This window comes from Desmodus rotundus, chromosome 10 (genome assembly GCF_022682495.2).
Source record: "Desmodus rotundus isolate HL8 chromosome 10, HLdesRot8A.1, whole genome shotgun sequence".
In the NCBI taxonomy this organism is placed as follows: domain Eukaryota; kingdom Metazoa; phylum Chordata; class Mammalia; order Chiroptera; family Phyllostomidae; genus Desmodus; species Desmodus rotundus.
Window position 1 is genome coordinate 31928564 of NC_071396.1, and position 27147 is coordinate 31955710.

General features: G+C 38.3%; 1 protein-coding gene across 10 annotated transcripts in view; it reads right to left on the reverse strand.

Annotated features, from left to right (window-relative positions):
* CHD2 (chromodomain helicase DNA binding protein 2) overlaps positions 1–27147 on the reverse strand; it is a 103689-nt gene that overhangs the window by 68975 nt on the left and 7567 nt on the right. For 6 of the 10 annotated variants that reach the window (XM_053912802.2, XM_053912803.2, XM_053912804.2 and 3 more), the window contains 4 exons: positions 26376–26444; positions 18552–21640; positions 18088–18220; positions 1542–1773 (listed from right to left, as the gene is read on the reverse strand). In XM_053912802.2, coding sequence (XP_053768777.1) covers positions 1542–1773; positions 18088–18149 — 294 coding nt within the window. In that variant the 5' untranslated portion in view covers positions 18150–18220; positions 18552–21640; positions 26376–26444. The other 4 variants (XM_053912808.2, XM_024561662.3, XM_024561661.4 and 1 more) reach the window with 1 other exon arrangement.

Consider the following 27147-nt stretch of genomic DNA (forward strand, 5'->3'; position numbering starts at 1 on the left):
TCTTGAAATTCAGTCTTAGTAATGATTCCCTTCTTTCTTAGTTCCCCTTTATCTTTATAAAAGAGTTAAATGTGTGAGATCTTACAGTTAATAGTGGAGAACGCTAGACAGTCAACACGATTTCAATAAGGTTTTAAATGCACACTGGTCTCCTTTCCTCTGTACAAATAAAGAACTGTGTACACAAGGAAGTTACATCCAGACCCATTTTTGTCCCTTACACTGCTTTCAAACCTGTGTTGTGGCCCTTGGGAGAGCGCACCTGGTCTGGATGTCCGCGGGAAAGCAGGCTGAAGCATCGTGCCCTGAAGGTGGCCCTGGGCAGCCTTCCACTACAAGTCTGGGAGGTAGGTTTCTGCATTTAAGGACACTCAGAGCAAGATTTCTCAGCAGCACTCTCCCGTGCAGGGTCTTTTTGGATGAAGTTAAGTCACCACCTGAACTGCCTCCTGTGCAAGAGCCCACTCGGCAAGTACTTGAGGGTCTGAAGTTCACTTCTCTGACGATGAGTTAATTAGCAAGGACAACTTTCACTTTCCTGCTGCTAACATGGCCCCCAGTGTTCCCCGACCTCCCACCATCTCCTAAGGGTCACTTGCCATTAAGTGATGGTTATGCTGGGAACAAAACTGAGGCAGCATGGTTAATCCCAATTCTGCTCAAATTCAAAGCAGCTTTATTTTGTTTTCTTAATTTAAGGTTTTTGAAGCTATTCTGCAGAACCTGCAGGTAATTTAAAATCACTTGTACTGCTATGAAAATCTAACTGCAGAATAGCGACTGGTATCTTAAAAGAACAAAAACTGATTTGGCATAAAGCTTTAATTTTCATTAAAATATTTTATTTTAAAATTTTTAAAAGCAATATTCTTATGTGAATCACTGAAAATATGTCTCTCAAAATGATATTTTAAAAGATCAGCTGCATTCTTATAATTAGACCAAGTCATTAAATTTTTCCCAAAAGAAATGTATCTTAAAGTACAAGCAAGAAAAAGAATATGCCGTGCAACTCAATTTATGTCTTTACATTCTTTGCTTGAAGACTCTTCCCTGCTGAGCAAAGAACACTACCTACACTGCCCAGGTACAAGTAACTTTTCCTCTGTGCGAAGTATTTCTCTTCCATTCTTCAGAAAACAAAAACTGCCCTTATTCTTGGTTTGTTGCTATCCTGTCACGTTGCTTTACAGCTGCATTTCAGTCACCCATCAATGATGCTCTGGTATTTTTCAGTATGGCGTGTCAAAAAAAAAAAAAAAAAAATCTAACCCACCTTTTTCAAATATTAAAAACCAAAACTACAGAAATTTGTCCATTGTCCTAGAATTTCACGGTTTATGTAATTATTTCCTTTATAGCTGATGATCAACTAATAGAGTAGAAAGCAGTGCCCATTTATACCCAGAGACAGCTTATTATGGAAGAGGTGGCTGCAGTTGTCTTTATCAAGACACCTAATGAGTTTTCCTTGGGAAATAAAGGTCTGCTAGCTGGTCTCAGCTGGCAGCCAGTTTGTACGGTTACAGCAAAGGAGATACCTTCTTCACATCAGCTATCCGTTCCTTCTTAGAGGCTGGCTTCTCTTTGGCTTCTGGAAGGACTGGCTGGGACTTGGAACCCGCTGATTCACTCTCAGATTCAGACTGACTCTCTGAAGACTCAGAACTGCTATTTGACTCGCTGCCATGTCCGCTTCCTGGATCGCTGCCCTGCTCACTCTCCGACTGGCTGCCTGAGTCTGAACCTGAAGCTTCTTCAGATGCCGAATGACTTGATTAAAAAAAAAAAAAAAAGATTTTAAAAGATTTAAGAACTGCCATGTAATTCTTTTTAAAAAATCCTAGCAGTAAAATAACAGTGTATATTAATTTTGGTAATACACGATCAAAATTTCTTCATTTACTTTTATATTCTTATATTGCAAATAGTATCATTACTACTAATTTCAACATCCCTATTAGCTACCATTTCCTGAGAGCTTATATGAAGCCACGTACTGGCTAATTTATACAGATTAACTCTTACAAAAACTCGGAAAGGGAATATTATTTTCTGCTTTATTCCAATGGAAAAAAAAAAATGTGAAGCTCAGAAGTCCTTAAGTGACTCTCCCAGGTGACACAGGGAGGACTTGAAACCAGCTCAATCTGTCTGAATCCACCAAGTTTACTCGTTTAGTTATCATCCCTCCCTCCTCAAGACAAAAAACAAAACAAACAAAACCCAACACAGAACAAAATTAAACCAAGGCAGGCAGAGTTACCCAAAAAGTAAGACTGCAACCTGGCTGTAGTTTTCCAATCAGTGTCCTCAATAATAGGTGCTAATCAGACTCGTCTGGGCAGCTCCGTAAACACACACACATGAACCCCCCCCCCCAAACCAGAGGTCCTGCCTGAGAATATCCTGCAGTGAGTCCCAGACCTGGAAGATCTAACAGAACAAAATAAATAAAAAGAACATTCTGATTCTAAGGAGAAGGCCTAATCCAGCGTGGACAGCTCCTGGCTACCACACATCCCTGCCCCTTCCTCACTCCCAACACCCCTCACAGGGAGGCAACCTAAGAAGTGGCAGCAGAAGCCACAAAACAGGAACCGAAGGCTGTTGGGAGATTATCAGCCTTGGGGCATAGAAGGCAATAAATACACCCTCCTAGTCTCCAACCAGGAGAAAACACACCAGAATGTGCTGGCAGGAGTAAGGACACTTTAAGAGAAAGGACCTAAAGTGGGTGGACATGACAGAGGAAGAGGTGGAGGTGGACTGCTCACTCAACTCTGCTACCTACAAACTACTTTTTCAGCTCTGACTGGTGTGGCTCAGTGGGTGGGGCGTCCTCCTGCAAACCAAACAGTCACATGTTTCATCCCCAGTCAGGGCACAGGCCTGGGTTGCAGGCTAGGTCCCAGTTGGAAGTGTGCAAGACAGCAAGCCGATCAATGTTTCTCTCTCTCCTCTTTCTCCCTTCCTTCCCCTTCCTTTAAAAATAAATAAATAAAATCTTTAAAAACATTTTTTTAAAAAACTCTTCTCATTTCGGAGAGAGGGAGGTGAGGCAGAATGCAGAGTAACATTAACTTAACAGAAAGGTCCCTGAGTTTAATAACCAGGAGATAAAAGACACATGGCATGAAAGCCCAAAAACCCTAGAAGGGAGGTTAACTAGGACTGACACAAAGTCTGTGTGAGCCACAGTAAGCACAACGCAGTATGGAGGCATTGTGTTAAGATGAGGAAGCAATGACAATAAACGGGGAGGGAGAGTCTCTACCTTGGGAAAGGGAGATGTGATCATTTCCCAAGTGTCATGCATCACTCTAAGTGCTTTATACGTATTATTCTGCTTATTCCCCCAGAACAACCCTCTTAGGCGTTACTATCCCCATACAAAAGAAGAGAAACTGAGAGGTTTTAAGTACCTTGACTAATCACATAACTTAAAAATGTCCAGGGTGGGAGAAGGGCAGGAATTGCTCCCCAAGTCTCACTCTGAAAAGCTCACTCTACTTTACAAGAGGGGCACAAAACCTTAGCAACTCAGAAAGTAAACTTTTCCCTGCTATGCCAAGTCACAGATCAGTCAGGCACCCGGTACCAGTGACTCAGCGTTGTCAGGGCCTCGTCATACTTACTGACTCCTTGATCGTCCCTCAGGTGTCCAACCTGCGGCCCAGGATGGCTGTGAATGCGGCCCAACACAAAATCGTAAATTTATTTAAAACATGGGATTTTTGTGTGTGTGATTATGTGTTGCAGTGTGTTTAACGTGTGGCCCAAGACAGCTCTTCTTTCTCCAGTGTGGCCGGGAGACACCAAAAGGCTGGACCACTCTGCCAAAGGTGACTGATCACTCCTTCTCCACCTGTGACCAGTGAGAAGGCATCACCATGCAGAGAGGAGAGAGGGGAAGGCTAGGTAGCAAAGTTAGAAAGCAAAGACTCTGGTGTCCGTGGCAGGGGACCCTAGCTCATCTCAGACCTGTGCCATCCTCTGGGCCATTATCTATAGGGTCATGAGCAAGAAATGACAGCTACAAAAGCAGCACTCTACAAATGCCAAAGCCTTACCCAAACACGAGAAATTTCAGAATTTCACAGCCAAGCTCCGCCTGTCCTTCTAACACAAAGTTCTTCTCAGCTCGCACCCGTGGGTGAGTCAGTGCCCACACAATTCGTGGCACTGGTTGGAATTTATTAACGGCTGGGCCTCCACCAAGTGCTTATAGAAAGGTACTGGAGGCAGCTCCAGGAATGTGCTTGTAAGTAAGGGATTTAGAAAAGGGCAGTCTATTTGAAAGGGGTGTCACTCATCACTCATCCATTCCTCTGCTTCAGTGACTGAACCACTTGCAGAGCACACAGTAACCCCTGGTGCGGTAACCTCCACTCTTTGCTTCTGCACCAAGCTAAGTACCTCTGATTCTTGAAGTCTCTGGTTTTACCTTCTCTAGGAAAACATCCTCTGTGCTCTCCAGTCCGAAGCTTAGTGCCTATTAGGCACTTCCATGATACCTTGGTTTAGCATCTCTGCCACAGCAGCTATTATTACCCCTGGGAACTGAGAACAGGCAGCTGGCTTTCAACCTGAGCTTCAACCCCCATACCCCAAAGGCTCTCACTCTTTAACACATCCTGGAGCAGAAAATATTTGTTTAAAAAACAATAAACGACTCCACAGTTAAGGCACTGATTGGCTTATTATTCCCTCAAAGGACAGGATATTTCTTGAAATATTATGCAGCTTTGCCATTGATGCCTGATTATAATACCAAACACTAGTGATGCTAAATTGTAGTTTGCAATGCTGATTCAGAGTAAAAAAATGTGAAAAACTCACAAGACTCTGTCTGACAAATAGGGTCAAACAAAGTTTAGTTGATGCGAAATCCTTTAACTAAGCTGTTACCTAAACAATAACCTACTAAAATTACCTGATTTCCAATGATATGAATAATTATAAGGCAATTAAAAATAGAATTTTCAGGAATTATCCACCATACATACAGAATCCTCATGAAAAATAAGTATCTGAACCTGAATACAAAATAATACTGAATGTAAATTGTAATTGAAAAATAAAATTTAGAAAAATCAGTATCTGAAAATTACTCAAAATCTAAATTGGAGACAAATTTCATAATTTCTGACTGAACAATCAATACAAGGGAAATACAACGCAAAAATAAATGAAAGGGACTCAAGTCAAAACTTAGATCCAATAGAAGAATGCTTACGGAAAAAGTTTAACACTTTTCACTTGTGGATAAAAAGAATTTGGTATCTCTTCGAAATCCTTTCTGAAGCTGTCAAAATGGAGTGGTTATGTATTTCTTACAAATGGACTTTGAAATCAGGCAGCGCAGATAGCTATTCCATTTTTAACTTTTTAATTTCCATTTCCCAAACGGCCACAAGAGGGCAGCACAGCAACATCCGCTTAAAAGAGCCAGCGTGCAGGTTCTCTGCCAGAGCGCTGCCATTTCAGCACTTAGTGTTTATTTGCCTAAACTTAACAAAATGGCTGAACTACTTGGCAGAGCAAATTTCTGTTGTTGCTGGTGGTGGTGCTCAAAGCAAAATCTGGTAAAAACACAAAGCAATCTATGCTCTGCCTCCATAAAACTTACTTCCAGATTAAGCTCTATCCATGATAAACAGCTAATACTTTTGGAGCACTCATGCGGCAGACATATGCAAAAATTCTTCTTTAACCCTTACATCCAGGAAGACGAATTATCCTCATTTTACAGAAGAGACTTAACCCAAGCGTGTGTGTGTGTGCGTGAGAGAGAGAGAGAGAGAGAGAGAGAGAGAGAGAGAGAGAGAGAGAGAGAGAGAGAGAGAGAGAGAGAGATGCCATCATCCCCACCTCCAATCTGGAACTCTAAGCAGTACTGCTGTCCCACCAAATCAGTGATTCGTCAGTAAACTGCCCCAGGCTGATGCAGCACACTTCCTTCTAATCACCTCTATGTCAAAGATCCTTAAGACCTCCTCCACCTCTGGCTCAAGGCCTATGATTCTGAAGACTAAGCCACCTACATCATAAACAAGGTTGAAAGGCAAGCAACAGAGAAATGTCAATGTTATTATATACAAAGCAAAAAATGTATACATAAAACAGATGAAGAATTCCGTATCAAAGGGAAAATCAATAGAAAACTGAGCACAGGAAACATATGCAACTACGCAACAAGAACTGAAATGGCCAATAAATTTATACATAGGTAATTAAACCTCACCCGTAATTTGGGATGTGTATGTGACAACAGATTATTTTACGCTCATTTGCTTTGCAGAAATTTTGGAAGTCTGGTAATATTAAATGATGGTAAGAGAAGTAGGGAAAATAGCCATGGCTGGTGTGGCTCAGTGGATTGAGCACTGGTCTGAGAACCAATGGGTCACAGGTTCGATTCCCAGTCAGGGCACATGCCTGGGTTGCAGGCCAGGCCCCCAGTAGGGGGCATGTGACAGGCAACCGCACACTGATGTTTCTCCCCCTCTCTTTCTAAACCCGCCCTTCCCCTCTGTCTAAAAATAAATAAAATATTTTTTAAAAAAGAAAAGTAGGGAAAATAGGAGTCACATATCATTATTGAAAAAGTAATCAGTAGAAAGCATCCTGACATTAATCAGTAAACCTCAAAATATCCATACATATCATGCAATTGAACCTGTGGGTGGGTATGTAACCTAGACAAATTGTATCCAACTTGTGCAGCAGGTGGGATATATAAAGTTGTTCAGAGCTCTGCTCCTAAAATAAAAAAAAAATCTAAATGTTCATGTATGAAAATATAAAATATGAAATATTCATACTATGCAATGAACTAGGGGATGAATTATAACTATAACTATCAACATGGCAATTTCAAAACTATGATTTTAAACAAAATATATTATGTAAACCATGGATGTTTTAGTGTCTTATATGCCAACTTCATAAAATTGACTAGGGAGAAGGGGTAAACCTTCCTAGTGTTAGAAGAAATATATCTTTCTTAAAACTTTATTTGTATTCTTGAAACTTTTCTGAATTTCTCAAAAAAGAGGGTTTTTTTTCTAACACTGCAGAACTGATCAGTATTCAGGAGCAGATTCACCTAGGATTCGACAGTTCTTCTGGAAGTTTCTTTAACACTAGTAACATATGGATCCTCTTCCTAGAAAAAGGCATATGTGTAACAAAAATGCCGCTTACAATGCCAGGGGATGAAAGCCAAGTCCCAACAGCACCTCTCCGACTGAGGAATCCAGTGGTAAAGCTTGGGGATGGGGGGGTCTACCTTCAATAAGTGTGTTTCCAAAATTCCCAACTGGTGCTAGATAGAAGTCACCTTTATCATGGTCCTTAGGGCACAGCAAACAAATGACAGCCAGGCATACATGTCATTAGAGGAAAATGAATTAGAACAAGAAGTGTGGACAAAGGACAACCTGCTCAGTCCAGGCCTGGAGATGCACTAAGGATTACATAAAGGAAAAAGCAAAGTTCTACACAGGCAACAGCAGGTTAAGAGCTTAAAAGACTTTGTAACCCACAAGCAGTTAAAAATGGCATCGTGAGGGGAAAATCTCTCCCTTTAATCCACCACCCTCAAGTGACCTACTCACAGCCATTTAGAACCCTGAGGAGAGATGGCCTAGTTCGAACAGCAATTCCTTTCAGCCCGCTGAGTCTTGTCTTTCCTTATTAACTTCTACACTGTGATTTTTAGACTTTTATAACACAGCAACTCCGAAGTTCAAAGGAGATATTTAAAGGCATGCGTGCTAACCTCAATAGTAAATTATGCCCGGAATGTCACAGGAAGTGAGGTCTCTGCATCACACCACAGAGAAGAAACAGAAAAGGCAAGTGCTCACAACTTTCTTAGTTAACAGCCAACATTCACCATGTCAAGCAGCTTGCTGAATGTTTTAGACCAACTTCTCAAGTGTAGCATTATTGGTCTGTGGGGCTGCCCTGTGTGCTGTAGGATGTTTAGCAGCATCCCTGGCCTCTACCCGCTGGATGCCAGTTGCACCCCAGTCCAGCTGAAAATATCTCCACACACTGTCAAAAGTCACAGGGTGGGCAGGGGACGCCCCTAGATGAAGTGTGATTTTATTTCAGTGATTCAGAAGTGTGATTTTATTTCATTCTAACTACCCTAAAAGATACACACTGCACATTCAAAAACTATTCCCCTAAAAGATACACCTAATCCTAACCCTGGCTATGCAGCAGACCCACCTGGGCGACTTCAGACAGAACTAAAGCCCTAAAATCTAATCAAGTGTGGGCTGGTTTCTTTTTAAGTGATTCTGGTGCAAAATCTATTTGCAAACTAAGTTTAGGGGGGGAAAAAAGGAAGCAAAGTCTAATCTTCACAAAGGGGAATCAAATTGTGCAAGGACAGAGTTCTGCGAGGTCTCCAGGCCAGCACCTCCTGCAGCCCTCCCAGCCCCCATCACCATCCTGGAAGCAAGTACTCCCACACTGTTTCTCTAACTAGCACACAGGAGACGCTCCAGCAGCTGCATTTTCACTGGGAGTCTTCTGATGTAAAACTATGGCCCACTGAACAGCACTGTTTGTCTGGCACCAATCCCACCTACAGTGCAGTGATTTTGAGTTTCTGGCTTCTTTAAAATAAGCAGAGTACAGAATTATTCTAGATTTTCCCTGTTCCACAATCTCCCATTGAGTGTCCTCTTACCCACCTAATTTGACAGCAACTTTTTAAAAAAGATTTTATTTATTTATTTTTAGAGTGAGGGGGAGGAAGAGAGAGAAAGAGAGAGAGAGACATCAATGTACAAGATACAATTGGTTGCCTCTCACACACCCGCTACTGGGGACCTGACCTGCAACCCAGGCCATATACCCTGACTGGGGATTTAACCTGCAACCTTTTGGTTCACAGGCCAGCACTCAATTCACTGAACCACACCAGCCAGGGCTCACAGCAACTTCTGACAAGATGTTTCAGTGGAACCAAACTGCCAGTGTTTGACTGCAACTCTACCATTTATTCTGTCTTGTGCCTCGGTTTTCTCATCTACAAGACAGACTTGTGAGGATTACTCAAAACTCCAAGCTATTATTACTCAATCTTTCCGAAGGAATAAACTAAGTTCTCACTGAAAACACCTCTCAAGCTCATTTCGCTGTGGGTTTGATTATTTAGTTGAAATGCATGAATACAAGCACAATCAGCATAAACAAATTTGAGAAGTAGCTACTAATTCTTCTTAAGTATACAAAAGTCAACTGAAGGAAGAGAAAGGCAGCATGTATAAAGCAGCTCAGCGGGGTGTAGGACCACCCATACACCTGCAAAGGCAGAGTGTTCACTGACAGTTACTTTGGAGAGCTGGTTACCTGTAAGGAGGTTACTAAGCAATTCCGCTACAATAACTCCCACATTAAATAAAACAGCACTCAATAAAATGTAAATCTACTGTTACTTTTATAAACTGCTCACTACGTGCTACTGTCCCTCCAAAAGAAAAGATTACTGGCATTACAAGCACTGCTGGACTTAAGAAATAACCCAACAGGCCTGGTCAGGTAGCTCCGTGGGTTGGAGCCTGGTCCCCCAGGACACCAGGATTGCAGGTGTGATCCAGGGTCGGGCACAGGCAGGAGCCAACCCAAGAATGCATGAATGGGTGGAGCAACGGGTCGATGTTTCACTCTCTAAAATCAATAAGTAAAAATTAAAAACAAAAAGAAAAGGAAAAAGACAAAGAAATACCCCCACAAAGTGCAAAACCCTGAGGTTCATTTTCACATGCTATTATTCTCTCATTTTCTTTTTAATGCTGGTTACATTTCACAATCCACCAACAGTGACAAACACCACTGCATAGCCTCGTCCACTCATACAGCCCCTGGCTTTAAGTTACCTGTAACGGCTACAGGGGAAGGAAGTTCTGAATGGACTGCAACTGAACTGAAAGTTAATTCTGGAAACCGAGCTTTTGGAGGTATTTAAAAAGGAAGAGGTAGCACTAGATTTTAAAGCAATTTCAGGTAAAAAAAATCCCATCAGCGTACACAATTTCAAGGTATGCTACAGCTGGATCTGGCAGGACACGATGCAGAAACTTCCTCTTCCATCAAGCACACAACCCAACCCCCTTTTTCCTTCCAGACCTCCAAACTCAAGCTGCTGTTAAAACTGCCCAGAAAGGGAACTGAGAATATAAGACAAGCAAAGGAAAGACCAAGGGTTAGAAAACAATATAAGGGCAAGAATTCTGAGCTCCATCAGAATATCTGAGACACATGGAAACACATGCAAATGTATGGAAACAAATGCAAATTTAGAACACATGGAGAGCTTTTAAGGTAACTGGATCCCAGGAATTGAACTGACCACTGGTATTTTTAGAAGCTGTAAGATCTGATATTAAAACAAAAAAGGAAGAAGAAACAATTCAATTGTTAAATAAAAATTCAACCAAGTAAAATTTCAAGATCTAATTGGCTTTACGGAATCATTCAGGAATTGGGCAGCATGCCAGCTAGCAAGCAAAGAGGAGCTCCACAGGGCTGTACAAAAGGGAAGGATTTAAAGGCAGAAAGGGGGCAGTAAAAGAAAATTATCAGCAGGGAATCCACCGCTTCTGGCAAGGTCCCTCTCCACAGGCGCACGGAGGGGTCTATGAGCAAATTGCCTCCAGGTTGGCTGGTTAAAAGCCACACTCCTGGGGAAGGATGAAAGTATAATTAGGTTAGGTATTAGGTCTTGGTTTGCTGTGTGGGGCTTTCACACCAAGTAACTCCATTTGGGGCCTGTTTTCTCTTTTTTAAAATACAACTGATTCATTAACCATAAAGGAAAGGAAGGAAGTATATTTGTGGAGGAAACCCCCCAAAGCCCCACAAATACTGAGACAATACAGTTCTAACATAATAAACTGGACTTCAGACATTATGCTGAATCAAATACAGAGTGCTAACGTGAAGACCGATGACCAAAAGCAAGCTGCAGCCAATATGAACAGTCGTTGTAAATGTTATTACTGTTCCATTTATACCCAACTAGCGCTGCACTCTGGCGTTCACTGCTGACTCTTACACAGCCTGAGAGGGAAAATGAGGCAGAGGGTGAGCCGGGACAACAATCACTAGCCCCAGAGGAGGAAAAAGGGCATCTGCTCAGAGTGACTGCCAAGAGTATAGGACTGACTCAAATAAGAGGCTGCTCCGAGTCCAGAAAGAAATCACAGACTCCCTTAAAGGCTGGTATTCTCAGAAAGAAATTCTAGGAGAGGCTTGAGTGCAAAACACACAATTTCAATGAACTAAAAGGGAAGCTCGTTCCTTAAAACCATCTGAACTTCTCTTGTAACTGGCCTAACAAGACCCTTGTTGGGGGGGGGGGGGAGTCCAGGACACCAGCTGAGGCCCTCAGGGACAACCTGGCTCTTAAAATGGGGCTTAGAAAGTACAAAAGGGTAAGAACATAAAATGAAGCATTAAGAATAAAATAACATTATTAACAGCTTTCCTTTATGAAGCACTTTCGGTAAGGACAAATTGCAAGACTTCACTGGTCTCAATTCGGGGAAAAGTTTTCAGCACTAGAGTACACACCTAATTGGGTATTATGTACACAGCTCTTGCCAGACCCTGAGGGAACAAACACATCACAAATGATCAAACAGCTCACTAGAATGGAATCCAAAGTATAAAATCTGAACTCGCCTCAGAACTAGCCTTACCCAGGGCTCTTCAATATTCACGCCTGAAGGCCAGAGTGACAGCATGAGCACCCAACCATGGGGGCTCTCTGGGAAAAAGAATTGAAATATTTTCAATATGAAATAAAGTCCAAGAGATGTCGGTGAAGAATCAAAAAAAATGACCCTTAACCAAAAATGTTAACAATAAAATGCTAAATTGGAACTGTTTAGAAATTAGCATGGATGGCTTCCACACACCTCACTCTTCCATGATTTATTTCATAAAGTAAGCCCTGTCACTCAACTAATTAACTGCACTCAAAAGTAGACAGCATTGGAACTTTCTTTCGAGTTTAGACTGAATAGGGAGAAAGATCCTAATAGACATTTAAACAATGTATTCCAACCGTAGCATTTGGTGAGTTGCTTTTGCTGAGGCATAAATTTGACTTCATTGCCCAGTCAGGCTGGGAGCAGGAGGAAGTTGCTCAGCTGTAACAAGTACTCAGCAGAAGTGAGCCAACATAGTTATTTTTATTCGTATACAAAATAACTTGGGCAATTAAAACATTAAAAAAAAAACCCACTGTTAATTCACGTAGGTGGCTTGTAGCTAGTTAATAAAATCAAAGAGATGAAATTACAACCAAAAAACACTGTTTCTTTGCTAATGTGATACCCCCCTTTAAGAAAAGTCAACTGAATTCTAAGGTTTTCAGAAAAAGAAAAGACCTTTAAAAATGGAAAGCGTCCACTAGATGTCACACAGCGCAGTCACACAATCTTTACATCAGGAAAAGGTTCACTGTGGGAGAAATTACATTTTATGGGAGAAATTACTACAGTTTGGAAATCTCAGGTGGCCTCAAAATTTATCACAAATGTGAGGGGACTGCCACCTTTGGGGGTGTCTGGGGAGACACTAATTGTTAAATTGTGATTTTCACATACTGGCAGGTATAATGCACTTAAACTTCCAAGTTCACCTCTCCAGCAATACCTTCCAAAACTTTATCATAGTTTTGCCCACCTTCCTGTGATGATGTAATCTTCACAAAAGATGTTATTCCAAAGAGCCAAATATCAATTGAAAACTGCAGATTTTCAAAACAAGAATCCAAAACAGAGAGATCAACACTTTTCCATTGTGGGCACAGGAGGAAAATACAGAAAAGGCTCAATGAACAGACCTAAGTAATACTCTGGTTCTTTAAAAATGTAATTGGTTCACCTGACATGCAAACAGTTCATAGATAAATGGCCACATTATCAGATGTACTTTAACTCACATAGTAATGATACCTATTTTAGGCTAACGCATCTCCAGCAGAAGGATTTAGATCCTGGAACAAGACTTCAATGACACAATTCTATTCCACCTTTAGGAATTTAAGGAAAATACAAAAAAGAATTTACCAAATACGAAAATGTTAATAAAACTATTTAATTATAATAAATAAACAAACCAAACAAGAAAACCTTTGTTCTTGTTAGTTCTCATGAACTGCAAGCAGCTGGAAAGGCCCTGACCAGGGAAGTGTGGTTCAGTTGGTTGGGTGTCATCCCTCAAAGCTAAAGGTCGCAGGTTCAACTCAGGGCACATGCCTGGGTTGCAGGCGGGCCCAGTCCCTAACTGGGGCACTTAAGAGAGGCAACCGACCTCTTCATCTCCATCTCCCTCCCTTCCCCTCTATCTAAAAATAAACGCCAATTATGATCAAGTTCTACAGTATTTGTCTCTAAGGCTGTTAAGTGCTACATTTGACACATTTAAAAAATCACTTGCAGCCCTGACTGATGTAGCTCAGTGAATTGGGGTGTCCTTCTGCAAACGGAAAGGTTGGCCGATGGATTCCCAGTAAGGGAACACCCCTGGGTTGCAGGCCAGGTCCTCGGTTGGGGGGTGTGCCGGAGGCAACCAATCCATGTTTTTCTTGCACATCAATGTTTCTCTCCATTTCTCCCTCCCTCACTCTAAAAATAAAATCTATTTTTAAAAATCACTTGCAGAACCTTTGATGATCAAGTCTTTTTATAAAACAAAATGAAAACCCAGTTTCACCTGAAGTTTCCATAAAGTATCCAAGGAATTCTTCCTAAAGTACCAAGACTAAGACAACTTACAAAACTATAATGAATTTTACCTTTTATAAAGCGACATTAGAAGGGCCACATCTCTTTTGAAGTAAGATATTTTATTCAAAAAATGTCTGACCTACGGCCAACTACATGATACTTCACTCCTGTTAAGTGCTAAAAGTACTCAATGACTTACAAAACCACCTCTGGTCCGGTACAACAGAAAAAACATTAATACAGCTTTGCCTTCATGCCTAAATTAATTAATTGTGCCTATATAATGCCATTTTTTTTTTTAACCAGAAATCCTTGCAAGGGTTTCCAAACAAGGCAGGGCACGAGAATCACCATAGTTATTTTCACAAGTTTATTGGGACTGAATTAAAATGTCCAGAATGCAGATTCTGAGACATTTTCCAACACTTTGCCAAGTGATTCTACTATCAGCTAAGTTTTGGAAGTCACTTTTCTTTTGCACATGCTATTAAACCTTTAAGGGTTGTTTTTCTAACATCTGTTTGCATATTAATGAGTGCCTAAGGCTATATTCTATTTTTTTAAGTTAACCTAATATTAGGATATTAAAGTGAAAAACTTTAAGCTCTATTTTACTATCCCGTTGTTAATCTTAGAAATAAACCACTATGCACATACTGACCTGAACTTTTCTCCATCAAATGCCAATTCAGAAAACGTATGGTACCAAGTAAAAGTACACGGGGACAAACTGAAATAATCGTCCCTTTTTTTATGAGCCATGTATTAAAACAGCTCTAACACCTGCTAAAAGGTTTTGATTTCAATAAAAAATGTCTCCTCTGACAGTGAAACAGTTTTGGTCGATAGTAATAAAATTAAACTCACTAATCTCATTGAACATTTAAAAAAAAACGTGAGGGGCCGCCAGGATACCAGAAAACAAAGCGAAAAATGTAAAAACGGGCAGTTTTTCGATCTGAAGGTTTCCTACTAGCGCCTTTTACTTTCTCCCATAGTAGAAGATATTTCTAAGACAGGAAAACCATTCTCAGGAAAAGTAAGGGAATACGTGCTGCAGGATGTAGACGGCCTGAAAGGGTGGAAAGATCAGCCAGCAGCGAAATCATTCAGAGAAGTAAACGCCCCACGCCGACCCCGAAAGTCCGAACTAAAAATCCCTTTCCTTTCCGCTCCCCTTCCAGCTGCGGCTCGCGGGGCTGAAGAGGAAGCACCTGGGCTGCGCGCGCAGCACGTCACCGCGTTCGCTCGCGCCGGCGGCGAGACGCCTGACGTCAGGAGGCGGGGCCGACGCTGTTGACCTGCTGTTACCAAGCGTGCGCTCAGCCAATCAGCTTTCGGCGCCGGCGCCGGCCGGCCTTTGAACTCGGCACGGCAACTTCCTGCTGTTTGGCGAGTACACAGTGCAATGCAGTATGTCTGTCAGCGCTGCGGCACAAAGGAACAGCCATTTTGTGACTGAGCTGGACCTGCACCAAGATGCCAGGGGCTCGCAGAACTGCTGCCAGGGCTAAGTACCGAGATGGCCTTTATTTTAGCACCAGAGGACCAAAAAAAGGAGAGGTGGGAGAAAAAGAGGTTTTGGTATTTCAGGTTTCAAGTCGTTTTATTTTCAGTCTTGTGAAAACTCCCGATCCGTAAGAATTAACAGTCTCATAAAATGGCTGCCACTTAAAAAAAAAAAAACTGACTTTTACAGTCCACAAAAGCAACTGCATTTACCATTTCCAGACACCCCAGGGTTTTAGAATAACTGCTAAAAGCTGAATGTCACCGTACCACAGGTTACCAAAATAAATCTGGTTCAGAGGCAATTTGGAGGTAAATTTAATGCACGGCTTCAGTTCCTAAGATAAATTGCAAAGGCGGAGGAGTCCTAGAACACAGAAGTCTTTGTGTGCACACACACTTCCATTCTGGTTCCTTCTCTCCTGCTTCTCCTATGCGATACTACTTAAGCCACCTCAAAATGTCAATTACTTAGATAAGTGTGTCGTATACATTTCTGTAGAGGCCCATCACTGAAACTTTGTTTTACATGTTTAGAAACGTTACAGGTATCAACTGTTTTAAAACCCTAATTTTGAAAGTTAACTTTCACTCTTCAAAAGCCATGCTACACAAAATATAACATTGTACCTAAATATTTACTTCAACAGAATACAGGAATAATTTACATAGTCATTGCTAAGTAATGAATTTTCTCCAAAAAGAAGAAACTTGCACTCAATCCCTTCAGCTCCTAAAGTAGTTCAGGCCAAAGTTTACTTGACCTGCAAACTTCTCCCTTCGTCTAGTGCAAAAGTGGTTTTTGTAGTACTCCCTGAATACTACAGACTTCGTGACCTAGAAACAGGTCCTTAACGGGGAAATTCTGATGGATTAAGGCACAAAGTACTAGTTAGAGACAGTCTCCTTTATTTTAGCTCACTAAAAACAACAATGTACTACAATAAAACACCAATAATATCCTTTAGCTTTACAAGTTTAAAAGGAAGTGATGTCATAATTATGTACATGTGTTAAGGTATTCAATTTAGGGTAACCACAATTCAAGTAAATTTAAAACTTTAAGGTCTCTTCAAGGAATCTCCCAAATATTTTTGGACACTCGTCAGGGACAGGAATCAAAATATACTGGACAAAACACATTGTGTGCTTCTCGTTAAGATGTAACCCCCATGCCACTAGGTAAATATATGACAGCCTCAGAGTCGTTTTCCAGGTGAAAGAAATTATTAAAATAGCAACACTGCTTTCTCTTTTTAATTAGAAAACAGAATTTGATCCACGTTAACCACAACCCTTGCATAAGAAAACCAAAACCCAGTTGAGACTATGCAAAACACACTCAAGGGATTAACAGTTTTAGGTACTGTGTCTTTAGTAATCTGTCAAACACCTGTGGGGATTCTGATTTCTTCAAATCACTGACTTCTCAGAAAAATCAGTTTACGATAAGGAGTAGATAAGTTCTGTCCTAAATCTAACCTGGGTAATTAATTACAAGGGCATCAGAGTTCAAAAGACAGCACCAAACTATGTGACAACTCAATTTGCAAAAGAATGTGGAAAGGTATTTTTGATAAAAAGGGTCAGCTATTTGAAGTGTAATGGAAGAGATAAAATTCAACATTTGTAATAAACCACGTTAAAAACTTTCATATTCACTAACCTACAGTAAACTGTTACTTATATGAAATTATAAAAAAGCAAAAGTGGGAAGAAAAAATATAATCACATTCTTGTTAACTCATGGTCTAAAATTCATGCCATGACAATTTATAAGAACACAAGAAAAGCATTCATATACTTAAAAAAATTAACATACAGACCATACAAACATCTGAGGCTTTATTCCTTAGTCACTAATATATACTCCAACAAATGAAACAAATCATGATTTTAACAGTACATTTGTAAGCTTCAGAAGATAAAGCATTCTAAAAGGCACTGTTGAAATAAATCAATAAATGTAAAGCAGCTACAACTGAAGCGCCAGGATAATATACTACACTTCATGTACCAACCAGAAAACACTGTCTGAATATGAGCATACAAATGTAAACCTTAAAATATTTTAAATATAAAATACACAATTTTAATCACAGTAACAAACACAAAGCAGACGTATATTAGGAGTACTCCAGGATTTCTGGGATCACAGATTTAATTTCATAAATGCAGGAACTGTAACCACTGCTTAAATGTTGATAAATCATACAAAATTTCTTAAAATGTCAAAGGGAGCAAAAGAAATATAGAATCAAGTAAAAATATAAACTGAGAGGCATCAGTCAAAGGGTTCCTTTTGCAATTTCATTTTAAAATGTACATTTTTTCATTCATATAACTTTCTCAAATGTCTATTTACTATAATTTACTACCACAAGGCTCCTCTATGGCCTTCAGTTACAAGTTTGGGAATCCTAGTTTCTTCAAAGAAAAAATTTGCCTTGTATGTAAAATGGTGCAATGCAGCAATGGCTAAACCGACAAGGTCATTTTTCTACAGCACAAAAACCTAAAACCTGAAGTTTATTAACCGAAAAACTGTAGTTTGCAAAAAAGGCCCCCTTGAATAAAGGTACCTTACCTTTAGACTGCTGTAAGAGGCCTTAAGTCAACTCAACTTTCATAAATTGCTACCAAAAAATTAGGGTGTGGCATATTAGCAGTCTCAAGGTCACGCTTTAAAAAACGAGTCCAAATTAGTAAAATACTTAAAATAACACAGACAGCTATCCTTGTCTGTCAAGGTAAACAATGTAAGCTGAGGTTTCCCCCCAAAAAAGAAAAAAGGAACAAAGTTGATAGCTCATACCTCGATGCATTGCTGTGTGGCGAACTGTCCTCCTCTTGGCTTTTGTCCTTATTTCTCATCATCTTTTAATTCTTAAATATTAAGGGGGAGGGGGAATCTGTGTTTGCTTTGAAGTCCTGTGCCCAGGTATTTACTGTCAAAAGTTGAAAGAAAGGTAAGGTCCCAGCTTCTATCTATGGTTTCATTATCAGGAACAAAGTCCTGACCACGTAACGATATTGTTATAATACAACAGCGGTAAGCACCAAAAAACAAAATATTTTTACCTTTAAAAAAAAGGGGGATAAACCGAACAGGGGCAATCATCTCTATCAATAAGGAAAGTTTCTCAAAGTAACACAGTGGATACAAATAACAATCTCTGTATCTTATTGCGTCATACAGGAATTTCTCATATTTACAAAAAATAAAGCAAACTTTAACATATAAATCTTTAAAATAATCACTAATGATCACGAACTTACCTGATCCATGTAGTAGGTCCAAAGCAAGAGTCCTATCTAGTAGTAGAAAAATATCAGATCCCAAATAATTAAAAATAAAAAAGAAATTCTCCGCTAAAAGACGAAAAATAAATAAAATAGCCCTCAAATATGTTAACTGTTCAAAAAAATAAAGCAACAATTAATACTAAAACGGGCACGAAGGAAAAAAACCTCATTAGGAGAGCGCACAAAAATGGAGGTGCGCCATGGCTTCTAAGCTGGAAAAAACAACGACCTGGGCTCTCAGTACGGCTGCTTCTTTCCAACAAGGCACGAAAAGAAAGCTCCTAAAAGCTGCTTTTCTCCCTAAAAAAGGTTCGAATCGACCCCAATAAGCCACTAGGAAAGGCAGGGGGCTGCGGGGGCCCCCTGAGGCTGCCCGAAAGTTAGGGAAAGTTGCGTAAAGTGAGGCGAAGGCAGGGAGCAGAGCGCGCTCTCTCTAAGGCACAGCCGCCATCTAGAGCCTCCTTCCCAGCTCTGAGAGCTCTGCCTTTGATTGACACTCTCTACATTTACCCCACAACTCAGGTGATGTACCATAGACCCACCCCTTCATCTCCACCAAAAAAAAAAAAAAAAAAATCTTTCATCCCAGGGAGCCTGAGGACCCCCCACCCCACATCTCTCTGCCCCTCCAGACCACCCCATCAGAGGGAGGGGGGAGGGTTTCTTAACCCCCTCTGGCTCAAGCACCCTTTTTAAGCCAGAGAGAAATGTAATTTGTTCCTTTTGTCTAAAGATCTGCTAAATATTTCAGTCCTTGAGCTAAAATAACTTCCTTTCTGGACAGGAAGTGCTGTTTTATAAAGCCATTTTGAATAGGGGATAATTCTTAAGAGAATTTTAAGCTCATTTTAATACTAATTTTTTTAAAAAATTAACAACCCCCCCTGGGTAAAATGGTTTCTAAATAAAAGCAAAATCTTAATTTCATAAGTTAATTTCAACTTTTGCCTTCTTTATGAAGTTATCTAAAGACAAAATTTTAGGGGGAATTTTCCATCCCAACTGGAAGAAAGGGGTACAACTCAAGAGCGCCTCCCTAGTGTTCAGTTGCATTAGAGCAAAAATTAACTAGTTTTTATTCTAGCATCTCAATTTTTCTTCATACTTTAACAAAATTCTTTAACCAGTTACATAACCTTGCAAATTCCCCTCCCCCAAAAAACTCATAGTCAAAATATATTTACTTCCCACAATGATTCAGGCAAACAGTTATTAAACTAAAGAATATGGAACTACCATAGTCACCTTCCAATAGCAAACCCAACAAACTCCACCTCCAAAACCAACACAACGTATATATCCCCAAATCTTCCCTTGTATTTCAAATCAGTTTCTATGTATGTACACATTTAAACAATGGTTAATAACAGTCACATCTGTCAGCATAGTTATCAAAGTAATGTCACAGGGCAAATTCTCCTACATATGAAAACACTAAGATCTATGGAAACAAAATTAATACTAAAGCCAAAAAACAATTATTCAACACTTTTTCTCCCAGAAAGCACCCAAGAAAACATTCACACATCCAAAAAACATTCCCTGCTCAACATTATAATCTTCCAGAACAACGTCCTTTCCTCACCGAGGATATACATTTTCCATTTATACACTGCAAAAGCAACAAGTTGCATCTAGGTAAATGTAAAAGCCAATTGCAATTCCATACTTACTTTCTACAAAAGACAATTTTTGTACCAAAATCAAAATCCAGAATTCCACTTTTTACATATACAAACCAACTACTTCAAACCAATGAGAATATATACTGATAATGGATGTGTGAGCTATAGTATTTGGCATTAATCACAAATCACAGTATAAATAACTATTTCTCACCAAGAACAAAAAAATCAAGCTGGGCTATTCTTGTATAATGAGAAAATATTATCAACAATTCATTTGGTCTAGCAAAATAAAGTCTACTACACCTTTATAAACTGCTATCAATTGATTATCAATAAATACAATGCCGGTATTCACCTGGAAATCAAATATAAGTAACCTGTGGCATGATGTGATTTATTTTAAATTTCTAAAGGTACAGAATAAGAAAAATTCAGAATATAACTATTTTATACTTACATGAAGTATATTATAGACAATATTGCTACCAAAATTTCAAGGCCTTTTATGAATATACTAAAGGACACTTCCCTAATAAAGCCAACACTTCTTCCCCTAACATTAACTAAAGACAAAATGAGGCAACAGTTTAAATGTTCAGATGAATATTCTATTCCAAGATGTTTTATTAACAATATTAAGGAGCAGAGGTAAAAAAGATCTTTTCATCAACACAAAATAACTCAGAAAAACTCTGTACCACTCATCCTGAATTTTGAGGCAAAATGCATTTTTGTTTTAAAAGTTCAGTACAATCATGTGGCAAGTTAAAGACTCTATTATTACCCATTGGTTGGTTGTTATTTTGCAAGACGTTTTAAGAAAGCATAGAACAGCATTTCAACCAAATGACCACCTCTTAAAAGCACAAATAAATTTCCACAAGTTTGTGGAGAAAAATTTTAATCAACCAAGTAAAATATTTTGCAGCACACCATTGCCATTTTTACCAGTTTTATTCAATACACTTTACTGCTGGGCAACTGTAAAGGCCAAAGAGTTATTTACGGCAATAACTGAACATTTAATTTAATGAAACTTCAGCTCAAAAAAAAAAGCCCAAACTGAGAAATTTCAAAGTGTTAGAAATTTTATTAAAGTTAACATTCCACAAGTTCATATTCATACAAATCAAAATGAAAAAAATTCCAGGCATACGAAAACATGCCATCATTCAATTCCAAATGTCAAAAATGGACTTGTGTTAATGATACAAAAAGTCTTTAGAAAGTCAAATCCACTGTCCATTTGTGTTGGGTAAGAAATCTATTGTCTTCATTCATTTCATGCAATCCATGTTAAAAGAACCCTGTCTTGGTTGTATATTATCACAGCACTCTTGTATTAATCCATTTTCCTCTATTCCCCATAGTGGACTGCCATCTTGATTTCTCAGTGGTAGGGTCCATTTGAGACTCTTCAAGTTGATAGGGTGGCTTGATGAAAACATTAAAAGAAAAAAATGCTGTTGGAATACCAATAATCTTATTCCTTAGAACAGAGAACATCCACCCACCTTGAAGATACTCTTATCATACACAACACTTTAATTTTTTAACAGCTTTAAACCATGAAACTCTTTTAAAGTTCTACGTACTTCACACTTAACTTGTCAATCAGAGACTCAGACTGTACACAAGTTAACAAAGTTCTTTTACTATCCCAGATACGTAAGTAACCATAACAAAGCAGCAGTAGAAAGATAAATTTTCACTAGTTAAGTGTAATATTGTTATACTGTGTGTGAGAAGACAAAAATTCAAATGTAAAAATCCTGGAAAGCTAAATTACCGCAACACTATGAATTTTAAATCTCAATGCAGAAACTTTCCAAGCTTCTTCAAATAAAACTAATTATGTAAAAGAATCTTAAGGGATAAGAAAAACCAAAGCTGTGGATCATAGCATAATTTTCCAGTCCAACAGATGTTAATTAATTTTGTTTAGGTAATGCAAATAGACAATAAAGATGCCAAACTCTTTAGCTGCATATCTGAGAATGCATGAAATATGGCACCACTAGGGAAAAAAATGATAGAAAAGGCAAAATATCAGCCTGGCTTATTGATAATTTGCCATAAAATGCTATCATAGTTCAAGTTAAATACAAATAAAATATTCCCAGTGACAACATTCCAAATTGGGGTAAGTGGGAAGCCAGGAGATTTTACCATTAAATAAATAATCCTGATTCATCAGGATCAACATAATTGCAAAACTAAGTTTTAGCCTTGGTCTTCTCTATAAATTTTGTAGCTCTCAAACTATATTTATAAAGTCTAGGTGACCTGCCTAAGAGTTTATTGAATATAAGGGCACTTTTGCTCATGAGGTAGTTAATACCTTGTCTCTATCCCTAAACTTTAATTTGAATTTGTTGTCTATTGTGTACAATAAAAATCTACTTAATAAACTATTTGGTTAAACAAGAAACACTACCAACCATATTAAAAAATGACTAGAAATTAGTGTCATGACATCAGTAATAAACAAAAGATATTTCTCCATAATATATTTTGCCGATTTCTCTCCAGCCTAAAAGGAGAACTAAGTAACTCATTTGTCCCCCACATTTGTAAAATATCTTCCATTTGAATTATTACTTTAAATTAAGGGATATACACTCCTATATAGAACTGTAAAAATAGAAATACCATCATTCCTCTTGCATAGTTAATTATAAAACAATTTTTCCCCAATCTTTACTGTTTGATGTAAAATCAAGCTCTAAATGAAGTTGGGGATGTAAATATTATGATAAACAATAAAACTAAAGCATTGATATCAAGTTACAACCATTTCAATGGATATAGGTGCAATTTATTCAATTTAGGACATGAAATGATGAATCAATGCTCTATATCAAGAGGTGAAATCTATCTAGGACTTCATATGAAATTTCCATTGAAAATCCATTATTTAAAAAATAATTTTTAAAAATACCTAATGACATTGACATCATTCCAGAATCACTCAATAAAATCACCAGTGTGAGTGATAAAAATAGAGATTAGGCCATGCTATCACATATATTTAAGATGGTTAAAAAGGGGATGGGGAGAATGACAAAATAAAGGATGCTCGGAGAAAAAGCATACAGTCTCTGACATTAAAAACCACTATCAATAAGCACTCCTGTAAGGCCAATCAAAAGCCAAAAGTGATAATCTTGTTAAGTAAAAGTGCTCAGTCAATCACCAAAGCACCAAGGGGTGAGAAATTTAGGAGTAAGTCATTTATTTTTGTGGAATTCCAAGTTCTTAAAAAAACTAAAATTTCTAATAAGCAAAGTTATGTTAAAAAAAATTAAAAAGAAAGCAGGCACGAGTCCTGTGAGCCTAGAAATATTCTTGTTAACAAAGTCCAGTTCTTCATCTGTGAAACAGAAATAGCAGTACCTACCTCGTGTGGCAGTAGTGAGGCTTAAATGAGATAGTACATCTATAGCATTTACATTACCTGGCATATAGAAAGACCTCAATGTTAGCTATTACTTTGATATACCACAATAACCACAGTACTTGGGAGCCTACAAACTCACCTTACTAAATCAAATAATTTATATTCTCATAGTTAGGAAACCTCGGAAGAATCCATAGGATTGTGGAAGTCCATTATTTAAAGATAAAACACTTTCTGCTTTAAAGAGCAGTCTTGCACTAAAATAACATCAGTACAAAAAAAACTGAGTAGGGTTTTAGGTATCAAAGGCCTACTACTCCATCTCTCACCAGGAACTCCTGCATTGCTGCACACGTACTGAAGAGATGATGGTTCAATCTAGAATCCCTTCATCAGACAGACTAAGAGCTTTCATGTATTTCACATTCAAGCTAAGGTTCAAAACTCATTACTATGGAAAATTACACTTTTTCCACTATGATGTTCACTAGTTTATGCTTTCTTTTTGGGGAAATTGTTGTTCTAAGGTAAATCCCACAGCAAAGGTAAAAGCTAGTATGGTAAGAAGGTAGGCAGTAACTGCTACCTCTTAAAATCCCCAAATATTATACATTCAGAAATTAACATAAAATTGAGCAAGGAGGTCTACTCTTTCAATTCTAATTCGGTAAACTTGTTCCAAAAACACTGAGACACTGCAAAATAAAAAAGCTGAAATGCAAGCAAGTGGTTCTACTAGACTGGGTTTAATAGTTTGGTGCTCCCCAAAAGAAGCAGTCTCCTTACTAACTCTACTTCCCAACAAACCCTGCTATTTTCTAATAGCAAAAAAAAAAAAAAAAAGTGGGGGACAGGGAGAAATCCAAAAACAAAGAAGTGATTAATGATTCTTAATTTTAAAAACAGGGGGCTCTAATATTGCCACAATTTATTAAATTATCTTGAAACTGGTACACTTATTCCCCATGCAAACCAAAGGGATGGGTATAAAATTAAAATCTGCAGCAGAAATTGACCCTTCCCAATCATGTAATTAATGTTCTTGGTGGTTATGACTTGATTTCACTATTCTTTGTAATGATCTTTAATTTAAAAACATTTAATAGAAAATTCAAATCTGTTGTCTTATTACACAAAAAGCATTCAAATTCTGTACAAATCACAATGTATTAAAAAGTCTGGGTCCTAAAAAAGTGGGCATAGCCCTGGCCAGTAGCTCAGTTGGTCAGAGCATTATCCTGCCAGTTGGATCCCCAGTCAGGGCACATACAAGAATCAAGCAATGAATGCATAACTAAGTGGAACAACAAATCGAGATTTCTGTTTCTCTCTCCCTCTAATATTAATAAACTAAAATATTTTTAAAAATTTTAAAAAATAAAGGGGGCATAAACACTAACTACAGAATGATCTAAGAAAGACCAGTCAACTGTTAATTACCGGAACTGAGTCATCTTATTAAATCAATTCTTTCCATTGCCCCTCTTAGTGTAAAACTTGACTATATCTCCTGAAGAGATTAAAAGTTGTAGTTTCTAGTCAGTTTTAATTTTTACTGAATTGAAGTTTTAGCTTTCAGGCACACTGAAAAATTAATATTTAAAAGTATTAAAACTTATGTTTTTTTGTTAGACCCAAAACAACAGTTGATGTTTAATAGAAAGTATAGGTAATATATCAACAAGAATTTACTGAGCTCCCACTATTTGCCAGGCAATTAACCTCTTTAAAATATGTTAAGACAAGGTCAATAATTATACTACATTAGGAAAGCTTTCATTTCTGCCCTCACCACCCCACATCAAAAATCAAGACACACACACACACACCCCTTTACTATTTTGCGGGCCTTAACAGCCATTTATACAGTGGAAATTGAAGTAGTAATTAGAAGAAAAACTGTCATCTATCACCTAACATCCCCAAATATGATCCAAAATAAGTATGCATAAGAAACTGCTAGTCTGTAATCATACCTAAAATTATCTGTCAACAATAAATCCTTTTTAGAATTCATCCAAATTCCTGTATACAGCCTTAACACTAACTCTTCCCACAGTAATTGTAACCAAATCTTCTAATATCAAAGCATTAACTTCACTATGAGAAGAAATTTTTGTTGGGCTTTCAAGTTTAAGGGAAGTTCAGAATTATGTATTAGAATTACTACACTGAAATCCATTAAAAAGTATATTCTCTTCCCAAAAGAGAACCGTCCCCAATCACTCCTCAGCCTTTTGGCTAAGACCAAAAGAGAACCCCAAAACTTCCAAGTTCTACATAAATTAACAGTAGAGAAGGATCTAGAACAAGAGTAGGCAAGCTTTCCTCGCAGAACAAGACAGTAGACATTTTAGGGTTCGTGGCCATTAGCTACAACTATTCTCAACTCTGCAGCTGGAGTGAGAAAGCAGACACAGACAATGTGTAAAAGCCTAACAGCTATGTTCCAATAAAGCCTTATATATAAAAATATGGGGGAATTTGCCAACACTCAAATCTAAAGTGGTGTTAGAAACATGTTCAAATCTGTGTTGTGCTGCATCAAAACTTTTGCCTCAGTTTAAGTGAAGGAAGTAGAATAGGTTAGAATAAGCTAAATTTAAAGAACAAACTTTACACACATCTAACCATGTTGGTTTTATATTTTTGTGCTGCTTTGAGCTTCACTAAATCCCTCTATGTTTTTACAATTCTGACTCACTCAAAATTTCCAAGTCATATTTAAAATTAAAAACAGATTAAACATGTAAATTGAATAAAACTTACTAAAGGCTTCCACCAACATCTATTATGTTGTACAGGCCCTTTAGAGATTCAGTCTCAGGATTCGTATTTCTGCAGAAAACAAAAATAATACAATTTTATGCATAGAAAAGAAATAAAAATAAATTATTAATATGCCATGATTTATTCAGAAACATAAGGATCACTTGCCAGAAGACCAAGTCATATATGTATTTATGAACACTACAGTCCAAGCAGAAGATACAAGTTCTACCTCAAATGACCTTACTTAAATCCTTCTGTACAGGAGGCTCACCTATAGAATAAGTTACTATGAAAACAAATGTTTCAGTCCCCAACAACTCCAAGAGAAGGTAAAATTGGCCTCCCTGGGTAGATCTCATAGGCAATAAGGGTTGAGATCTAGTTGTTTAGCAGAGCCAACATCACTCGTTAACAGTACAAAATTATTTTACCTTCTGGTCTTTCATCTAATCTACCTTAAAAACTTCTGAATGAAAACTCCCATTACCTACCTGCGAGGCCACTTTTCTCACTGTATGTCATATTTTCACATTATCACGTACACTCTTCTAGGATAAAGTGTGTCAGAAAAGAATCCTTAGGCACAATTTCAAACTATTTTTACTATTTGTATTGACCTATTTAACTCTAACATTAGCCCTTTCTAAAACAAATAACTGATATCAAAAATTATGATATCCACACTTTTCACTAGTTAAGACTGAAAAACCTCAATCTAAACATGGAAGATTTGTTTCCCATACCTCAAATACCTCTGAATATAGATTTA